This window comes from Meleagris gallopavo, chromosome 14, assembly GCF_000146605.3.
Source record: "Meleagris gallopavo isolate NT-WF06-2002-E0010 breed Aviagen turkey brand Nicholas breeding stock chromosome 14, Turkey_5.1, whole genome shotgun sequence".
In the NCBI taxonomy this organism is placed as follows: Eukaryota; Metazoa; Chordata; class Aves; order Galliformes; family Phasianidae; genus Meleagris; species Meleagris gallopavo.
Window position 1 is genome coordinate 13,257,871 of NC_015024.2, and position 20,767 is coordinate 13,278,637.

General features: G+C 41.3%; 1 protein-coding gene across 3 annotated transcripts in view; it reads left to right on the forward strand.

Moving 5' to 3' along the window:
- The window catches only part of ATXN7 (ataxin 7), a 53,696-nt gene extending 35,749 nt beyond the window's left edge, over positions 1 to 17,947 (forward strand). For all 3 annotated transcript variants that reach the window (XM_010718668.3, XM_031555612.1, XM_019620183.2), the window contains 8 exons: positions 10,254 to 10,515; positions 11,059 to 11,318; positions 12,066 to 12,148; positions 13,127 to 13,392; positions 13,803 to 14,001; positions 14,530 to 14,651; positions 15,317 to 16,271; positions 17,551 to 17,947. In XM_010718668.3, the coding sequence (XP_010716970.1) occupies positions 10,254 to 10,515; positions 11,059 to 11,318; positions 12,066 to 12,148; positions 13,127 to 13,392; positions 13,803 to 14,001; positions 14,530 to 14,651; positions 15,317 to 16,271; positions 17,551 to 17,568 (2,165 nt within the window). In that variant the 3' untranslated portion in view covers positions 17,569 to 17,947. The remainder of the gene's footprint in view (positions 1 to 10,253; positions 10,516 to 11,058; positions 11,319 to 12,065; positions 12,149 to 13,126; positions 13,393 to 13,802; positions 14,002 to 14,529; positions 14,652 to 15,316; positions 16,272 to 17,550) is intronic.
- Positions 17,948 to 20,767: the final 2,820 nt, after the last annotated feature.

Genomic DNA, 20,767 nt, shown 5'->3' on the forward strand with positions numbered 1-20,767 from the left:
GCCGTGCCGCCGGTGGACTCGGCGGATCGGAGCGGATAAGCTGAAAATGAGGATTAAACGCGAGCGGCCCGCGGGAGCCCTCCTGAAATGTCATCGGGGCGATTTGGCCAAAGTTCAATAAGCGGATGGGGGAGCGGGGCTGTGCCAGAGCTGCGGTCACCGCGGGGGCTTTCCTGCGGAAATTCGGCATCCCACCCCCTTCAAATCCAGAGTGGTCGGGGTGAAAACGGAGGGGCAAATTGCAGCAATAAAACTGCAGGCTGATTGCAATCTTGTCAGGCCTGTAGATAAATGGGCGGCTTTTAATCAAAGCGTTAATTAAAGAAAGAAACTGTTAAGGACTTGTTCACTTGAGCTTGTTTTCCTGAGCTCGTTCATCCATATAATTCCCAAACCGGGGGGCAAATCCGTCCCTCAGTGCTGCGGGAGGAAACGGGAAGCGCGTTGGAGCGAGCGCAGCTGCAGGCTGCTGCAAACGCTGATGGAAGGGGCGCTGGGGCCGCACGGGCAGCGTGCAGCACTGCTGGGAGCCTTCACAGAGCGATGGGAAAAGGCTGCTCTGTTTCGTTTGAAAGGCATTGTTGTGCAAGCGTGCTCAGTTCGTGCCCTCGTTTGGCTGTGTTAGTGATTGCTGGAAGACTTTGCTGTGCTAATGCTGTTGTACAATTTTAGTTGGTGTGTGGCCAATGTGTTCAGTGCTTTTAAACACGGGAAAGTTGGTTCATGCCGGTAATGATTGACCGTGAATTAAGCTGCAGTGATCCTTTTTTATAATTAAAAAAAATGACCAATATACGGGTGTAAAATAACGTAAGGATCTGACTTCAAAAACAGCAATAAAAAGCCCCACAACTCAATTTATTCTCTTTTCCACTGAGGTTGCAGTTTTGGTATTAACTTCCAAGAGATTTCACATTTCAAAAAGGCATTTGATTTAGAAACATCTTTCTGAAAAGCTTTCCAATTTGCCTTACCGCCAGTTTGTTTCCCTTTTCCACCTCTCAAAGCTGTCTTCAGTTCAAAACCTGTGCTGAGAAGCTCCTGCAGGGCAGGCAGGTCCCCCGGATCCACAGTGCCACCCTGGCTTCTCTGCATGCTGTTGTCAGGTGTTTGTTACTGCACTTTGGTGACAATCCTGCCTCCTTTGGGGTCCAGAAACTCCTAGCTCATCACATCCCTGCAGCAAAAGGCCTCAGCCAGGGTTCTGTATGTCTGTGCTATGGATGGCAATGCCTGGGTGTTCTCTGTTTTGGTTGACTAATGGTTTTTAAGTAGTTTTCACTCTCAGCATGTTTATTTTGTAGCAGCAGGGTTTGAAGTTTGCTACAGGTAAAGAAATAGCTGCAGGGAAAATGTTAAAATTCTCAAATGTGGTGCGAAGAGAAGCATCAGCAGGATGAAAGGTAGACAGGTGTTTACTACTACATTATGTGATAAGGGCTGGTGAGCAGCCTTGGTGGTGCTGGATGAGAAGAGCATGGTGGGAAAAACACATCCTGACCTCTGGGTTGGCACCCACTGCCCAGGGAGTGGTGGAGTCACCGTCCCAGGAGCTGTCAAAGAACCATGGAGATGTGGCACTGAGCGATGTGGTCAGTGGGCATGGCGCAGTACCACCATTCGATGGTGCTTTCATTTGTCACTGTAGCTTCTCCTAAGTTAATTTCAAACATTTGTTAATAGCAAAAGTACGGCTTATTCAGTGCCAGTCTTTAATCAGATGATGCAGGTAGTGTCGTGTCGTCAGCAGGCTGTCCAGAGATTAGTGCTCGTAACATGGATGTTATAATCTCTGCGTGGCCCGGCTACCATCCAAGACACTTGTCTGTCTTTCTGTAATAACTTTTGCAATATTTCTGTTCCTGTGCCTGACAGATTTACAGGCCTGCTCCTAACCCAAAAGGTTGTATGGTGAGAAATGCATCCTTTCCTTGCCTCTGCTTGAGTCACTCAGGACAGCGCACCACGAGTTGGATGTTGTCCTGCAGCCCCTTGTTCCAACCTCTGCATTCAGGTCTGATACGCTCTGAAGATCCTGTCCTGTCTCTGTTTTCCCACATCACTTCTGGGAGCTCCCCACGAGGGTCTCAGCAGCTGAAGCGAACCCAACGGGAGCATCTAGTTACAGTTTGCTCCTGTAGCACAGAGCAAAACAGTGCCTGGGCTTGGGGCTGGCAGTGCTGCACGGGTGGAGGCTGCAGGGCCATTTCCTATCGCTCAGGGGCAACACATGCGTGTTAGAAAAAGTAATCCTACACCCTGAGGCATCTGATTGCAGAACTACTCGTGTGCTCTGCGTGCAGGGCTTTGGGAGGCATTAGTAACAAATATGGAAAAACTGAAAAATTAACATTGGTGATGTGCAATGCTTTGTGGGAAAGAAGCAGAGGCAGAAAGGGTGCAGGTTATTTATTTAAATATGTTTTAGTGTTGCTGGCTTTTTTGCTGCATTGTTAATAATGCTACTTGCAGTCTGTTCCCTCCCCTCCTTTCTGCGGTGTTGGTCTCTGGGGGGCAGTTCTGCTGCAGTTTTCCTAATGGGGAAAAGCTGAAGCCATTCCTGCTGAGTTAGGATCGCCTGGTTAGAGAACCACAGCATCATCCTGGCTGTGCTGTAGCTGTGACGTTTAAAATCCATCATTTAAATAATCCAAGTTACGGTTGTAGGATTGTGTCCTTTTTGACAGCTGGTTTTAAAGGTTTGAAATTGGCGTTGAGAATCTTGTAAGGAAAATGAGCTTTTTCTCCTACTCCATTTTCTTCGACAGCAACAGAAATGTAGCTCTGTTTACACGTAATTTCATACCCATTAATCAAAATATTTGCAGAGTGATCACTTGAGTGGATTTCACATCTTGTAAGTAAATCTCAAGAAAAACTTCAAATGTATGTATTTAGAAATCAGAGAGCAATTGGTTTTATAGTGGTGTAAGCAGCCAAAGCTGCTCAGTAACTGCTGTAATGAAAGAGGACCCTAATGTTAGCTATTAGTATTATTCTTTTTGTTCAAAAGGATGTGGTTAACTAACTAACCATCACACTTCTCAGGACTTGAGAAAATAATTTCCAGATGTTCAGAGTTAAATGTTGGGAAACTTGGAAGAGATGGAGTAGCACCCAGTGCTCACAGTGAGACTGGGGAAGGAGAAAGCCAGAGCCCTTCTCCATGGGTGTTCTCAGGTTCTGGACTTTGCTCTCACTTCTAGTGCAAAATGCTCTGGTAAACTTGTTCTTAAAAACAAGCCGAAGTGAGAGCTGAGCTAGAAGCTTAAGTACATCATTCCAAACAGTCAGTGGCTTTCAGCTGAAAGTTTGGATTTCATGAGGAGGTGCAGTTAAATGTGCTGGGCCATCATCAACCTGCAGATGTGCATTATTTATGTGTCTTAAAACTGTGAATTAAATGGAAGGGTTTCAGAACTGGAATGATACATTGAAGTCCTGTTACTAATATATATGGGAGCACATCTTTAAAAACCCCTTTGTTCTTTGTAATTTTGAATTTCCATAATGAATCGGTGGATGCTAATTAAAGCGTCGGCAGATTTTGTGTGCTCTTTAGAGAGATTCCAAGATGTGCATTTCCAAGATGATTGACAGAGGGAATGCTTTAGGAATTCCCATCTGGAACAGTGAGGCCTTGGCTCTGGTTAGGACTGCTGGACCAACAGAGCAGGAAATACACAGCAATGCTTCTTGTAAACAAGATACAGAAAACATACGAGAGGTAAAACTTCGTGATGATTTTGTGCCCTACCAACTTAGAAATGGCCCTGGGGCATCCACAGTCAGTTCTTGGTGTATTTGTTTTATTTGTCTGTTGGCTTCAGGTTTTCAAAGAGGAAAGTGATTTTCTGAGTTCTCTTTGTCAGAGAGTGTAAAAGTTTCCTCAAATCTTCAAGTTGGAGCTACCAAGGAGTATTTCAGTGTGAACAAACGTTTTAAGTGGAATTGTAAAAATGGTTAATTTCTGTGGTTAGATTTTGCACTGTAATGCATGACCTGACCTGAAATTCTGTTTGTTTGTTTTTTTTGCCTTAGGAGAATGAGTTTATCTTCTTTGGTGCTGCAATCCCAATGTAAACATAAAACTGAGTGAGCACAGTGCTGCAGCATATACGGTGAAGGTGTCATGTAAAAACATGCAAACCAGCACAGTTCAAATCTCTGGCAAAGCACACCTTTTAATGCATCAAGTTGCAGAAAGCGACCCCTGGGTTTTAAAATATGCTCTTCAAAATTGGTTAGATACTGCACTTCAGTGGGTTTTTGATAGCACCAGTAAGATATATTTTTAAAGTAGGGTTATATCATTGTGGCTTAATTGCCTTGTTATGGCACGGGGTTGCACACAGGCAGAAGAAACGCAGTCTGTAAATCTAATGTCCTGAATATTTTTTGAGCGAGGAACTGTTGAGATACGAGCTTGCATCAGTATGGCTAATTTTGGCATAGTCTATATAAAAGATGTTACATAAACCTATTTCTTAGATAAGCAGTTTATACCTATTGCTGCTTATTTACAAGGAAGACGGTTGTGCTGAGCATGGGAACACGTGCACATCGTGTTACTCCATGTGTGCACTGCCCTGCCTTGTATTTCCTATGCTGCAGTATCATTTCTAGGCCTCTTTAATACTTTCGCCTCTCCTGCTCAGTTGTTACTTTTCTGTGAATGGAGTGACATCAGCATACATGACTATCAGGCACGCTTTCTTTGTGGTTTTACTAACATTGAACATTAAACAATAATATCAGCTGCTGGTTGCAAGCAGTACTTTTTTTATGAAACAAGAAGTCTCTCTAGAGACATGACAGATTGTGCTGCTGCCAGTCAACCCTTGGCGGTCTGTCCTGCTGATGGCTTGGTCTCTGTGAGAATTCTCTTCTGCAGCTTTCTTGCTGGAGTGAAAAATAAAACTTAGTGTAGATGCTGCCTGCTCGGCTCCGTGTCGGTATAACAGCACCCAACTGAACACAGAGCGACCTCATCCTGACTGCAGTGCAAACAGAACTGATCAGATGATTAAAGGGACATCAGTGGAAGATTAAGGCAGAATCCTGGGTATCTGGGTCCCGTGATTAGTGCAGGATAATGAAGCAGCAATAAGAGAGTGAGCAGCAGATGAAGGCCCCGTGCAGGCGATTGCTCCCAACCAGCTGCACGCTGCCAGGATGGCATCCAAAGAGGAGCATTTTGTCTGATGGGCCTTGATTTTAGCTCCTGGGTTCCTTTTGCAGCATCTTCGTGGATCTGGTTTATGGGTTTGTTTGTAATTTTTTTTGTCATGGTGAGGTCAGTGTGGCTGAGGACTCAAGCTGGCAGACAGTGCAGGAGAGGGTTGTGTCTTAAAAAAACCTTTTTCAGAACACAGGACTTTGGGTACTCCTGGTCAAATCAGGATTTACTGCTCAAAATGCTCTTCTGAAGTTGTGGACATCATTCATGCATTGAAGAAGTGGAGTAAGATTGGCTCCTCTGCCTTAGTGTATGTCATCTGTGATTGTCTTCTGTTAAATTCATAGAATCATAGAGTGGCCTGGGTTGAAAAGGACCACAATGCTTATCCAGTTTCAACCCCTGCTATGTGCAGGGTCACCAACCAGCAGACCAGGCTGCCCAGAGCCACATCCAGCCTGGCCTTGAATGCCTCCAGGGATGGGGCATCCACAACCTCCTTGGGCAACCTGTTCCAGTTCTTCACCACGCTCTGAGTGAACAACTTCCTCCTAATATCTAGCCTAAACTTCCCCTGTCTCAGTTTAAAACCATTCCCTCTTGTCCTATCACTGTCCACCCTCATAAACAGCCGTTCCCCTCCTGTTTATACGTTCTTTTCAAGTACTGAAAGGCCGCAATGAGGTCTCCTCAGAGCCTTCTCTTCTCCAAGCTTCTCCAAGTGGCTGTGCAGCAGCCACAGACCTCAGCCACCTCGTCAGACTCATGCTGGGCTTCCTCCAGTGCCAGTCTGTGTCCCCATGGCATGCACTGCATCCCATTTTCTGGAGCAATTAGAAAATTAGTTCTCCAAAATGACTGTAGAAATGTGCACTGAAGAAAATTTATCCTCAGGTGAATGATGCTTGTTTTAATATGACTGTGCTAATTCATCTCTGAAATGATAAGTCATACAGTAGATCATTATGATGAAAAAAAGATAAGCTTGTTTCAAGTAGCACTTATCATGCTTTTAGTTTAGGCTAGGCATGTCAGATACTAGTTACAGAAATGTAAACTTATGTTTTGTTTCAGTAAACTTATTCAGTTCTGTACTGTGAATAATACTCTTACACCTAAGCTAACCTACACTGAAACTGAATTATTGACTGGAGTACAACATTTTTCATTGGATTAAACTGGCCTGTGGGTTTGAATGGGTGTTCTTCAGTTTTAGTGATGGCTTTGCCAGCGCTGACACAGGTCAGTTTGACTTCTTGCCCGGTACTTACGTAAGCAGTCAGCATTAAAAAAGTGGGTTTATGAAACTCGATCTGTACATCGTGTTTGCTGCCCAAAGCTATTAATTGATGCACATGGAGAATGAACACCACGGAACACTTCCTGAAGTTTGGGAACTAAGAGTAGATCTGGGAAGAAAAATTGGAGAACTTTTACTCTGGTTATATACTTATTTTTGTTAGGCATACAGCAAATTAGTATCTTAGGAAAATGATTTTCTCTATGAAAAGTATATTTTCTCTTACGTTACTGTGGAAATAAGGTTATAAACCAAAATAAATCTAAGTGTTTACTTCCTGGAAGCAGTAACCAAATGTGATGAGAAGCTGTTTTCTTTCTTCCTCCTTTCCTTTCTTTTCCAGGTTAGTTAACTAAACCTGATAAATTTGAGCTGTGCTTAATACTAAACGTTAAGTCACATTCTACACAGTGCTGTGAGTTGGATTTGCACCTCATCACAGATTACATTGGGGACAAAATGGTGTCATTCAACTTGCTTTAATGTTTGTGAATCTTCTGCGACTCCTGCGAGTCTGAATGGGATCAAGGGGAACTTCCCAACTGTTTATCCAAAGCAAAAGCTCCTTCTGCTTTAAAAACAAACAAAAATCTTCCCTTGAGGTTTTAGAGATGAGAGCCACCTTGGACAGGTGCAGTACTTGAAATATCACTTTGAAGTTTTGCAGGAGCAATCATAACATAAAGAAGTACTATTTTTCTTTCAAGAGTTGTATGAAGGGAAGGTGAACGTACGTTAACTTTTAAAATCTGAAAACTGAACACTTGGAGATGATTTTATTTTGAAGCATTTTCAAGTCGAGTTAGAATTAATGGCATATGGGAACTACATTAGATTGGCAAATGATTAGTAGAATTTATCATTGATGTGCTGGCATAATGTGCATAGTGCTCTTGCTTATTCAGTGACAGTCTGTGTAGTAATTTGTCTGTGAAGAGAATATGTCAGTCCATCAGTAAATACATTGGAAATGAGTGAAGTTTTCACAGTTTTAATTGTATCTCTTCCCTTTAGTGCATGGTAACATGCATTGGAGGTTTTCGTAAGGAACACTATCGCATCTCCTGGTCTAACAGGACTGGCAGATCACCTCTCTTGCAAGCTATTTTATATCATTCTTAGGATGGAAAAATCATAGATCCAGAGGCTTTTCCATGCCCTACAATGTGATATATTGTGATGTGTAAAAGCAGTGATAACCTGGTCATGAAGCTCAGACCACTTATTTAAGCACCCAGATGAAGATTTAAGGCTTTGTTTTGGTACAGGTTTCCCTCAAATATATTGATTTTGCTGTGGCAGATTTTTCTGTAACAGATAACTGAGGACACGACCAGAAGACTCGTGTAGCAGGGAGCACTCTGCCTCCTCCTGTGTCTCACACTGCAGTGAGAACAGTTTCCCTAGTAATGAGCAATAGGTAAAGCATTGAATCAGACTGTCCTGTCACTGAGAAGTCTGCTAACGTCCCAAGGATATCCGTGCTTACTTGTGCTGTGACCACCTGTGTTTAGCTAAATTAAGACACTTCAGCAGCAGTTCTGGCAGAGAAAACGTCTTTGTATTGCTGCTGTATATCTTGTCAATGAGATTTTCAGTATTGGGAATGTAATTTTCAGAAGTCTCGAAATTCTAGAAAATGCTCATTTGGCTTTTCTTTGTGCTCTAAATTACACGACAGTTCGTAGGCTGGAAATTGTCTCTGACAGACGATAGTCTTGCGTTTTGATCAGCCATTAGCCTTAGCTCTCCTAGGTCAATGTTTATGAGCAGTAACAGATTTGCCTCTTTCATTAACCCACGTGAATTGAGACTGGTGCTACTAAACGTTCATGCAATAGCAATCAGTAACATCTCTGTCTGGAGCTAATTGAATGGTACCAACTGAAGCTGCCAGGAGAGAAGTGAGAAGTGTTCGTATCATTTGAATCAATAACACAGATTAATATTTTGCCCAGTTTGTTCCTAATGCTGGGAGGCAAGGAGCTTACTCAGTCTTATCCTAGGTTCATTCTCTTCTCGCCTGCCAAGCTGTTCCCAAGGAAGCAACACTCTATTTTTCAAAAGGGAAAAAAAAATCAAAACAAACTCCCAAAGATTACAGTAGTGGGCTACTAGATTATTAGAGATTATTTGTAACTCTATTAAGTACTCGGACTTTGGATTTTCTAAATACACAGAAGCTGGCAGCATATTGAGCAATTTTTCTCATTATCTCACGGAGTAATCTCATAGGGTGTAGCATTGCTGAACTAATGGCCCTCAAATAGTAACTTATCAAAGCTGCTCAGGGATTCTTGCTATTGCTATAAAAAGACTTTTGGCAATAAGCAGTATGTCATATTAGAAGCACAGCCATTGACTAGAATATAAGTATGCTAACATACATGAGAACTCTTCAATGGCATACGGTTCTAGAAAACTAAGCAGATCATACTGAATGAACATCACAGGTTCCAGCTTCCAGCTGTGAGTGAAGTTCTTATCAGCCATCGTCCCCGTATCATGTGATTGCTGTACTTAGGAGGGGAGGGCAAAACAGATCCCATAAGCAGAACCTGGATATATTACTTTGTATTTTCCATGGTGTCACAGACTTCTGCACAGGTTGTGCTGCACTTGGCTTTCACTTTGTTGTAACGTCATGAGTAGCCTGCTTCCTTGGCAGCTTAAGTAAATTTAAGTCAAAGTGTGTAAAGGATCCAGTGGTGGACGTGGGCACCATTAACAATACCAGCTGGGAAGGAAGTGTTACCCACAGATGGACCTGTTAATGCCCTGTTCTCTCTTAGATCCGTGGTTTGCATATACTTGATTGCCAGAGGGACATCTCTAAGCAGGTGTTGATTACGTACAGGGATCGTTTAGGAATCACAGGTGTCCAAAGATCAGCTGAGCAAATGCTCTGTTAGCTGTCCATGTAGGCAGAGCTGGGAACTCCGTGCAGCTGTCGAGTATTCTGTGTCTGAGAATTCATTATCCCAAAAAATCACTTTTGAAATATACACTATTTTAACTGGAGTGGTTCTAGAAATGTATTAATGGTTAATATTTAATGCTAACACTTTAATGTTAATTAAATCATTTCTTTTCCAACATGTCTACTGGTAAAACCTGACTGTTCAAATGTTTGGATATCCTTTCTCAAAGAAGAATATACGTTACTCCTTTTCCTGCTAAATAGAGTTCTTCTTTAGGTTGGTCATATTTTGAAAGGATTAATAGAATCAATAAGAAGAAAACCAAAAGGCATGTAACTCATTGCTTCAGCCCTTGTTCTCAGGGGCATTCCACACTGAAGGTCTGGTAGAACACACTAGAAGATCATCAGAAAGTGAAATTTTGTTTTTGCTTCGATATCAGTTTGATTAGAGAATAGTTACTGCTTAAGGAAATCTGATATTTAAGCTTGTTTGGCCAAGGGATAGAGGTCTCTCTCTGCTTTGTGTTTCTGAGGTCTGCATTTGAGTCTCTCTTTCTCGCTCTGTAAGATGGAGAATGGGGAGTGTATCATAAAAGCTAAGCTGTAGTGAATTAAGCAATGTAGCTCACAAAGTTAAAAGAGACTTCTTTAACTGACTGGGGACCAGCAGTGAATGGAGACTCATGGATTACAGGGAATCCTCAGTGCTCCGTGTGTGGCAGAGGATCTCCCAAGCCTGTAAGGGAAAAATATTAATGCAGTAACTGACAATATGAAGTATTTGAGAATTGTTTCTGTATGGGCCTTGCGAGTTTAACTCCTCCCCTCTGTTTCTTTTTTCTCCTCTTCAGAAAGAAGACACAGCTCCTCCAGCAAGCCGCCTTTGACTCCTCCCTCCTCTTCAGTATTTTCCCTCATTTCGTCTTTCCCTTCAAAAAACAAAGGTAGCGGCGGAAGTGGGAGCAATCGTTCATCCAGTGGAGGTACTAGTGCATCATCATCATCATCATCAAGTTCCAAGTTGTTGAAATCACCCAAAGACAAGCTGCAGATCAGCGGAAACAACAGGTTAATGCATCCGGTACAGCATAGCAAAGTTCCCCATGATAAAATGTGAGTATATGTTTTGGGAAAGAATTGAGCGTCAATACTTGCGTAGAAACTGCTGTATCAGTAGAATTTCTTGTCGTTTCAGAGGGTTTTTGCTTTGAGAGATCACTTTAAACTCCACCAGATCTCTTTAAGCAGCCTAGTCTAAGCTGATAGGTAAACTAATGGAATTGTTGAACACAACACTGGCAAAGGTGCATCTTGAGTCATTGTAAATAAAGGCTGTGCTACTGGGGAGTCTTCATTCTCTGATCTAGTCTCTATGCCTCCATTGTAGAGCAGTTTCTGAAGTCACTGATGACTCTGAAATACTTAGGAAAAAGTAGCAGAAAGAGCACAGAAGGAATGGGTGGACATCATCAAAGATGTGAAAATACATAAGAAAAAAAAAATATATTAAAACTGAGAATTAAGGACGAGGGTCTAAATTTGTATTACTAATAGATCTGAGTATTGAGTAATACAGTATTTTAAGTACTTTTTGTAATTTATGACACATTATACTATCATTTGCAATTTTTTCTGTTTATTTTTCATAAACAATAGTATGACTCCATCTGTCAAAGTGGAAAAGATTCATCCAAAGATAGATGGTGCCCAACTGAAAGCTGCTGTTGGTCCAACTTGTTCTACTACTGTGAGTTCCTCAATAAAGACTGGCCTTAATTGTCCCTCAATACCAAAGCCACCCTTGCCTTCCCCTGGACAGATACTGAATGGTAAAGGTCTTCTCTCTGTGCCTCCATTTTTGGAAAAGAAACCTGAAGATACAAATAATAGGAAATTTTTACATAAAAGATTGTCAGGTAATTGCTTTTAAATATTATTTGCTATATTATTTGTGTACGTGTAGAAATACACATATGGAAATAACCTTTAGAAGTATATTAATATTTATTCTTAGAACACGTAAGTTGTAATGAAGTACACTTACCTATTAGAATTTGAATTTATGATTAGACATGTTCATAAGGGATGCAGACAACTTCAAACATGGCTGTTGCTTTCAGAAACCACCTGATGTTACAGTTATCAGTTTGTGTTTTAACCTTTCTCTCTTCCACTGTCTTTAAAGAGGTTTAATTTTCCTTCTTTCCTATATGAAAACACAGTATTACAGTGCAGTAATTTTGGTTGTTGGTAGAACTATAGAAAAGTTATTAAAACCACCAAAAACAACAGCAAAAAGTCACCCCGTGTTCATATTTATTGTGACATTTAAATATGTTTTTTGTTTTGCAAGATCATTTGTGTACTTAAAAAACAAGTAAATCCTAGTGCAGCTGATATACTCCTGCTTTGTGGTCTCTTTCAGCTGTGAATTTCTCAATTCTGTTTGCAGATTTGAGAACTGTGCCAGCACGTGGTAAATTTGCTGAGAGTAAATAAATGCATTTGTACAGTTTTGTTGCTCACATCTTTGTGTACGTTTGCATGTGTCCTCCTTGAAAACGTTGGCAGTATAGTTAAGTTCTGTGAAGAAAATGTTAGTATTTCAAAATGTCTTTATTGTAACTGTTTTTAATGATGGGATATTTGTGCATCTTTGACAGAGAGAGAATTTGATCCTGATATATACTGTGGTGTCATTGATGTGGAAACCAAGAAACCCTGTACTAGGTCTTTGACATGCAAGGTAGGATGTCTTAATCAGAGTAAGATTTTGTAAGGTTTACGTTTGATTTCTGGGGGAATAGAACAGAACATGAAAAAGTACAAGTTTTGGCAGTCAGTAATTGCCTCTGTAAATGGTTCCTCTCAAAGCACATTGCCAACAACCAAGAAAGAGCTGTTTTCAAAATCCAGTTAATTATTTATCCAAAAACATATTTCTTAAAGTAACCTGCAGTTCTTCATTATTGTGTAAACCTTTTAAACATGGATGCTGGCACTGGAATGCTTCTAACTCCACGTGTATGTAGCACAGCCAAGCTGCACCCTTCACTTTCTCCTAGCAAAACCTGCAGGTTTTGTGCAACTTAGCAGGTGTTTGTGCAAAGTGCCACTGGATGGACCCCTGCAACTTACTCAGAAATGAGTCTGCTGAGGATGCTGTGAGGTGCAGCTCGGGGTCAAACTGAAATAAAGCAATCTTTAAGAACTTTCCATGAGATAAAATGCATTCTTTGGCTCAAAAGTCTTTGAGGGAGAAGTGGGTATCAGTCAGTCCCAAAGAACTGAAAATCCCAATCCCCTGCAATTGTGTAATAGTTAGACACTGTTATGAAAAGCAGCTGAACTGTTAGTAGGAGAAGTATCAGGTAAAAAAGCCCTCTCCAGAACAAAGGTAAATGAAGCTGTCACTAACAAGCTGCAGGATCTGAACTTTGGTTATTTCTTCTTTTGAAAAGAAATTTGAAACAAATTTTAACTCAGTTGCTATTTTTTGTTATTTCGTATCAAGCAGGCATATAATCACACCACCAAAACTGTCCAAGTTTGTTCTATAAGTCATTCTTCTGGTTGTTTTTTTTTGTTTGTTTTTGTTTTTGTTTCTTACTAAGCCACAAGTGTGGTGATGGTCTGTATTCTAGAGCTCTAGACATGTGCCTTGAGTGTTTAATTTCCACAGATCTAATGGCTTGGGATTAATGATTTATTCATGGATTTGCAGACACATTCCTTAACGCAGCGGAGGGCTGTACAGGGTCGAAGAAAACGATTTGATGTGTTGTTAGCTGAGCACAAAAGCAAAACCAGGGAAAAGGAACTTCTTCGACATTCGGATCATCATCAGCAGATGCCCCCTCTCAGGGAACCACATCCCTCACCTACTAAAACTTCCCAGGAGCTGCACCAAAATTCTCATGGAGTTACTCTTACAGAATCAAAGCCTTTATTACCTAATAAACCCAAACCTCACCCCCCCAGTCTTCCAAGGTAAGAAAAATCTGCATATCCAGTATATGAAATTAATACTGATTGCTTCGTCATGTGGATTTTGAAAGAGAGAGGGAGATCTTTGGGACAGGGTAGCATTTTTGCTCTAGCCCTGGTGACGGTCTGTCTGCAATTAACAATTACATGCTGAGTTGTAACTCATAGCAAGAAGGGTTTGGAGTTCTAAATAGTAGAAGCTGACTTGCATCAATTTAAACATTTTTCCAACAATTGCTGCTTTTTCAGGGGTACAGCACCTCCTGTCCTTCCCCTAAATAGGTATGTTATGAGACTCTGGATCATATCAAACAACTGTTAATGCAAATTTCCTTCTGTCAGTACTAAAATGTCCTTCAGTGCTTATTGCCAAGCCTTGCCTCAATAACACCTTTGCTGCTTCCCTTGCCCAGGCCTCCAGGCTGTCCAGCCCAGCACAGTGGAAATGCCCCTAGCGATTCTCCTTCAGTCCACGAGTCCCCTCACCCTCCCTTGCCTGCAGCTGAGCCAGCATCTCGGTTATCCAGTGATGAGGGAGAATGTGATGAAAAAGAAGAGCCTGTTGAAAAACTGGATTGTCATTATTCAGGTCATCATCCTCAACCAGCCGCTGTATGTTTTAAGTCAAAGTTAACCTTGGTCTCTCACTGGCTCTGAATTTGAAAACAAGCAACTTGGGGATTTTAAGGGTGGATTTCTATTATGTATGTATTTTTTCAGGTTTTAAGGTACTTATTTTCTTTCTAATTGATAGTAGAGGTTGATTTACTGTTACTGTTTTTGACAAAATGTTGACTGCTTCGCTGAAGAAGCAAGTTGAACCTTAAGGCACAACCTTAGCAGTAGATGCACTTCTCTTTTGATTTCTGTCTGTTAAAACCACTTAGTTTATATTAAATCACAAACTTCATTGCCTGGTTAGGCCATACAGGCTAAAAGCAGGTAAGCTGACAGCTACTCAGAAGAGATGGTTGCGTGTACGAAATTTAGGATAGCTGTTACATTTTCATCTCTACAGTGTAACATCTGTTTTATCCTTGCATCAGACATCTAGAAATGATAATAATTTTGCATGTATGTATAATCAAATGTTTTGTTACTGAAAGTAGAAAACGCCAATAAAAAAATCTGTCTTTTCAGTTTTGCACATTTGGTAGTCGGCAGATTGGAAGAGGTTATTACGTGTTTGATAAGCGGTGGAACCACATTCGATGTGCACTTAACTTCATGGTGGAGAAGCATCTTAACTCGCAGATGTGGAAGTGAGTACAAATGGAAGAGTTCTTCTTATTGTTGGTATTTGTAGAAATACACAAAACCTGTAACTCTAGTTACAGAAAACTAGATTCTTTAGGTTAGTGAAGTCAAAGATGGATGGCGTATGCTTTCTGTTTTCGTAGAATCATAGAATGGTCTGGGTTGAAAAGGACCACAATGCTCATCCAGTTTCAACCCCCTGCTGTGTGCAGGTCGCCAACCAGCAGACCAGGCTGACCAGAGCCACATCCAGCCTGGCCTTGAATGCCTCCAGGGATGGGGCATCCACAACCTCCTTGGGCAACCTGTTCCAGTGCCTCACCACCCTCTGAGTGAACAACTTCCTCCTAATATCTAACCTAAACCTCCCCTGTCTCAGTTTAAAACCATTCCCCCTTGTCCTATCACTATCCACCCTCATAAACAGCTGTACCTGTCCTTTTGATATGCTCCCTTCAAGTATTGGAAGGCTGCAATGAGGTCTCCCTGGAGCCTTCTCTACACTAAACAAGCCCAGTTCTCTCAACCTTTCAGCGTCATTTTCTTGCAACTATTAAGTGCCAGCAAAATATTTTAGTACAGGAGTAACTGCATCTCTTGAATCATGATGCTAAATATCATCCCAAAGAATGGGAGCTACCTGTTTCTTTGTTTTCCTGTTTACCCACAGGAAAATTCCACCAGCATCCAGTAGCACAGCAGCAGTTCGTGCACCGCACCGGACAAATGCGATACCTGCTTCGCAGTATGGGGTCAGCACGACGGGTTTCCTCCTCCCCACCACTGTTATGTCCTCTCCAGCTCTGGTGTCTCCTTCCTGTACGTCTCTGAACAATAAATCGGTACCATCACATGGAACTACACTAAATGCAAATCCCGCTACCTTGGGTGCAGTGGATCCTGTCTGCAGTATGCAATCAAGACAAGTGTCTTCGTCTCCTTCAACACCTACAGTGCTTTCCTCTGTACCTTCACCTATGCCCAGCAAACCTCAGAAGTTGAAATCCAGCAAATCTTTTAAACCTAAGGAATCTTCTGCTGGCAGTGGCACCTGTAACAGCACCGGCAGCGTCAGCAGCGGCGGTGGCTCAGGAAAGAAGCGTAAAAACAGTTCCGCACTGCTAGCACCTTCTCATTCCACAGAGTCCTTTAGAAAAAACTGTGTGGTTAACTCTGGAAACTCTGGGACCTCCTATCATCCGTCGGTGACATCTTCGTCCCACAGCGTTGGCCTCAATTGTATGACTAGCAAAGCTAACTCCGTTAGCCTCAAACATGACCAATCAGGGAGGGGTCCTCCTACTGGAAGCCCTGCAGAATCAATAAAAAGAATGAGTGTGATGATGAACAGCAGCGATTCCACTCTCTCCTTAGGGCCATTTGTTCATCAGTCCAGTGAGCTGACTGTGAACTCGCACAGCGGTTTTTCACATTCGCATCCTTCCCTAGACAAACTAATAGGGAAGAAAAGAAAGTGCCCACCTGGTTCAAGCAGCATAAACAGCAGCAGCAGCAGCAAGTCAAACAAAGTTGCCAAATTGCCATCGGTGAATAACGTTCACGCAAAACACACTGGTGCAATCCCAGGGACACAAGGACTGATGAACAATTCTCTTCTTCATCAGGTAGGAACTTTTGTCTTGAAGTAAGCCAGTACGAACGCGTCTCCTCGTGTGCTGATATTTAGGTGTGCTCTCTTAATTGCTAATAACCAATTTCAGATGCTTCAAGGAAAGGACAGTTCTCTTACTTGTTCGTAAGGACTCTCTGAGTCCTTTTTATAGTACATTTGTGCAGGATTTTTATGAACACTGTAGTATAAAGTGTGAGTTTATTTATGTATTTTTGAAGCCACCTGAAACACAACAGCCCAGGTTCCCACAGATGCTCTCCCTGTCGATCGCTCCCAGATGAAATTCAAGTCTTGCATTTAAAAACAAATAATTATAAAATCTTGCAGCCAGCCACGGGACTGAACGTCTCAGCCTAACTACTTGTTCTCCTGTCAGTAGTAAACACTCTACGAAGTGGAACATAATGGTGCTGATAACAAAACTGTGATAAAATAAGCCTATTATCCCAAGGTGTCATTGACTAACTTCTTAGTATTAACGAGATTAAATTTTATAAATAAGATAGATAGAAACCTTTGTAGTCTATAAAACAAACATTTACTATAAAAGAAGCAGATCTCATGGGTATGTAATTTTAAAAAAGAAAAAGTTAGTTTGGAGTTTTACTCTTCTGAACAGGTTGCACTGGAATAGCATTGGGAAAGAAGTTTCTTCATAAGTTAAAATGAGCTTAAACTTCTTAATGCTTCAGATTGGCTTGAAGGATCACTTGGAGGGGTAAAATAATTTCATATGCAATTAAAAGTGTAGAGAAGATGGAATTTTAGAGGGCAAATTTGGAACTAGATTTTTCCAGATGAAAACTCAAGGCTCTTTTTGTTTCCTGTGGTACTAAAAGCCTGAAATCTGAGCATGGCATGTGAGGTAGGAGGTCAGCGAGATCTTTTTCAGATCAGCTGCTGAATTTTGAGTTTCAGCTGTGAAGAAGACTTTCACCACTTGTGTTTAAGATAACAAACAATCATTTACTTGACTGAACCTTATTTTTGGGCTTAGCTAACAGTTGTTACTTCAACTGCAATAAAAAAAAAAAAAGGAAAAATGCAATTTGAAGGAAGGAAGTCATGTCCAAAACCGCTATAACTTGTGAAAGCCCTAGCTTGAGAATTGTGGAGTTTCAGATGAGCCAGCTGCATATGAGTGGTGTGTCAGATTATGCCTGCTGATTCTCCCCAAAATGTGCTCTCAATGTCCAGAAAATGTCTTTTAGGAGCTCCTGCTATAACAGCCTGGCTCACTCATACTTCTCTTCCATTTATTTGCTCAAAAGCCAAAGGCACGTCCCTGATAGCTGAATATACCATGGTGAGAAAAGAACTGGACAGTTTTCACTACAAGCAAAACCTCCATCTGGAATTCTGGACTCCAAGATGCCTTGAGTTTTCCCAGCTTCCCATGGTCCTCAGGTGTGGAAATCTACTGGACTGTCATTCAAACAAGGAATTTCCCTGAAGCCATGTCTGTAGCAGTGAAAGTACTAGAAATGGACACTGGATGAAGTTCAGCCACATAATTGCTCTTATCAGTGTTAACGGTGGTCTGGACTAGTTTGCTACAAATCTGTGAGATTTACTTACAGGAGTACATCATCTTGCCACTATTTGACATAGATTGGCTGGGCAAAGGAATGTTTTCTGGGGGGGAAATAAACATTACTGTGGACTTATTTTTATACTGATGGTGTCTTTTGTAGGCGATAGCTGCCAGGTGGACACTGTCAGCAGAGGGGACCCCACAACAAGGGGCAAAAATGCGTGAGGCACAATGGAAAGAAGCCCTCGAGAAGGGAATATGGCTTTAGTGTTTTTATAGCAATGGAATATAAAAATAGCACAATTCAAACAAGCAGTCTGCGTTTTGCCCAGCCTTTTGCAAGTGATTTGGGGTAAGAAGGTATCAGGAGTTTAAAAACAAACAAACGTTAAAACACCGATAGGAACAGTAAACAGCAAAAACTTGTTTGAGGCCATGGCTCAGAAAACAAGTATAAAAATGTTGTGCTTGGGTGATACAGAAACTATTTTTTATTCTTTTGGATAAGATCTGATTGCAGAAGAAAACTGAAGTTAATTGTTTTTTAAGAAGTCCAAAAATATGAAGCAAAGGCAAATAACCTCTAGAACTATGTGCCCAAAGAACGTATTTCTTGACCTTTACTGTATGCCATCAACCTTTGTTATTTGTAAAATAACAACCGTGTTGGTTACGTTAGGCTGGCTTGGCCTTCCAGCCTGTAAAAAAAAAAATAGCCCTTTTAAAGTGAAGTATTTAAACTATTTAAATATTTTCTAAAAAATAGTAATAATAATAATAATAAAAGTCACTTATTTTATGCCTTCTTTGTAGAACTGAAGCGTTAATGCTTTCAACCACTCAGATTTTATTTTATTTCCCCAAAACGGGGGAGAGGATGACAGCTGAGTTCCATGTCAGGTGCAGCTGTGCACGTTGCAGCCGTTGTGCTCCTGCCTGGCACTGTGAGTCAGGGGCTCTGCACGGTTCTGGGCACCCTGTCAGTCTGTAGGAAATGTTTTGTGTTGCTTCACAACACCTCAGAAGTGAATTCCGCTCAAGGGCTCGTTGTATTGGGGTTTGGTTCGTCGGGGTTCTTTTGTTAAGTTTTTAGGTAAAGTCTCAAAATGGACTGAACTTTTCTGAAGGGGCAAAGCCAAGGCAAGCAAAGTATTGACCAAGAAGACATTTTTCTGCCTTAAAGGGGCACCAGCTGTCGCTGAGAACAGACAATCTGAGCCTGTCACGTTGTTCCCGTTGCCCAGCCTTCCCCGTTTCGGTGGCAAGTTGTACATCAGGGAATCCAAAGCCACTACCAGTAGCAGTTGCTGAGTTGTTTACCTGACGATGCTTTCAGTTTCACCTGAACTTGCTACAAAACTGGTGTCGTACAGCAAAGCAAGCAGCCTCTATGCAGACACTTGAGCTTTTGAATTGATATAAAAGATCACTCTTAGAAAGCGACGTGTTATAGACTCTTATTATGCAAACTTTAATTTAAAAAAAACAAACAAAATCCCACACAACTTTTCAGGAACAGAAGGATTCGTAATTAATAAGGCGCCCTACTGAAAGGATTGTTGGAACTGTGATGGGTTTAATGGGAAAGGAACCAAAGTATTATGCCACAAAGAGAAATCAAAATGCATCATTAAATCCCGCACGTGTGAAATCAAATCCATGCTGTGATGAGATCTCTGGGGCAGAAATGTCACTTTGGGACGCTCTCAGTCACAAGTGCAATTCGACTCTTCTAAATACAAAGGAGACAGCAATTTGGCAAGAATGGAATCTCGTGAGTTTGTGACCAAACTCGCCCTGTGCATAAGGTTCTGTTGATCTGAAAGCGAAATGGCAAACTCGTGCTCCTCCGGCAGCACAGGAAGTGAGAGCAGAGCCAGGCTGGAAGCTGCTGGAATAGCGGGCTGCAGCACCGCGGGTCTGTCTGCCCGTGGGCATAGAGCTGCTTCCATGTTGTGTTGGAGATCTCGGCTACAAGCAGAGCGTTGTTCCTGGAGCTTCTACTGTCTCCTGGTTCTGACTGTAAATAACAAAGGAAGCTGAAAATCAATTTTCCTTGCAAAAATGAATTTGCAGTGGCTGGGTTGTTTCTAGACAGATTTTGGTATTAATTTAAGAGACACACTTTTTATAGTCTTTCCGACTTCTCGTTATGACTCCTGCAGTTTTCTTAACCTAAAAACATTGCTGCAATGATGAACAAAGAATTATACAAGAAAAAGAAAAACATACTTTTGTATCTTTATTTTGGAATTTCTTGTTCTATTATAAATATTGAAGTATCCCTATTTCAGAAGACGTATTTTGTTAATTGATTGTACATATTTAAATATGTATTTTTGCACAGGTCTTTTTTTCTGATATCCAGTTTTGGTACAATTGAGATCATCTAGTATTTATTTATTAATTAATTAAAAAAAAAGGCAAAAAAAAAAAGAAAAGAAAAAGAACAATAACTTTACTTTATTATATATATATATATATATATATATATATATATATATGTATGTATGTATGTATGTGTATATATATATATATATATATAATTTGAAGTGGTTCACTGCCAAGCCAATAGCAACATGCCTACTTTGCAACTCAAGGGATGCCTCCATGTGCCTGGAGCCACATCCCTGGCCACGTCCCTCGCTCCGGCGTTGCTTCTCGGTTGCCTGACTCCCAGAGGACTCCATTTAGTGACACACTGCTTCTCTTTGCTTCGCGTTGGTGTGTGTGTGTGCGCGTCCGTGTGGGTCTCATGTGGTTTCAAACTAAAGGAAAACTGAAAGTGCCTGATATAACTCGATCTGAGCTCGGACTGCTGAGACAGCTTCTCCTTAAATGACTTGAATGTTCAGTTGAAATCTTGGAGCTTGCTTTTTCCACCTATATATAATAGACGTGTGTGTGTGTATGTGTACATATATACATACACGTTTATATATATATATATATTT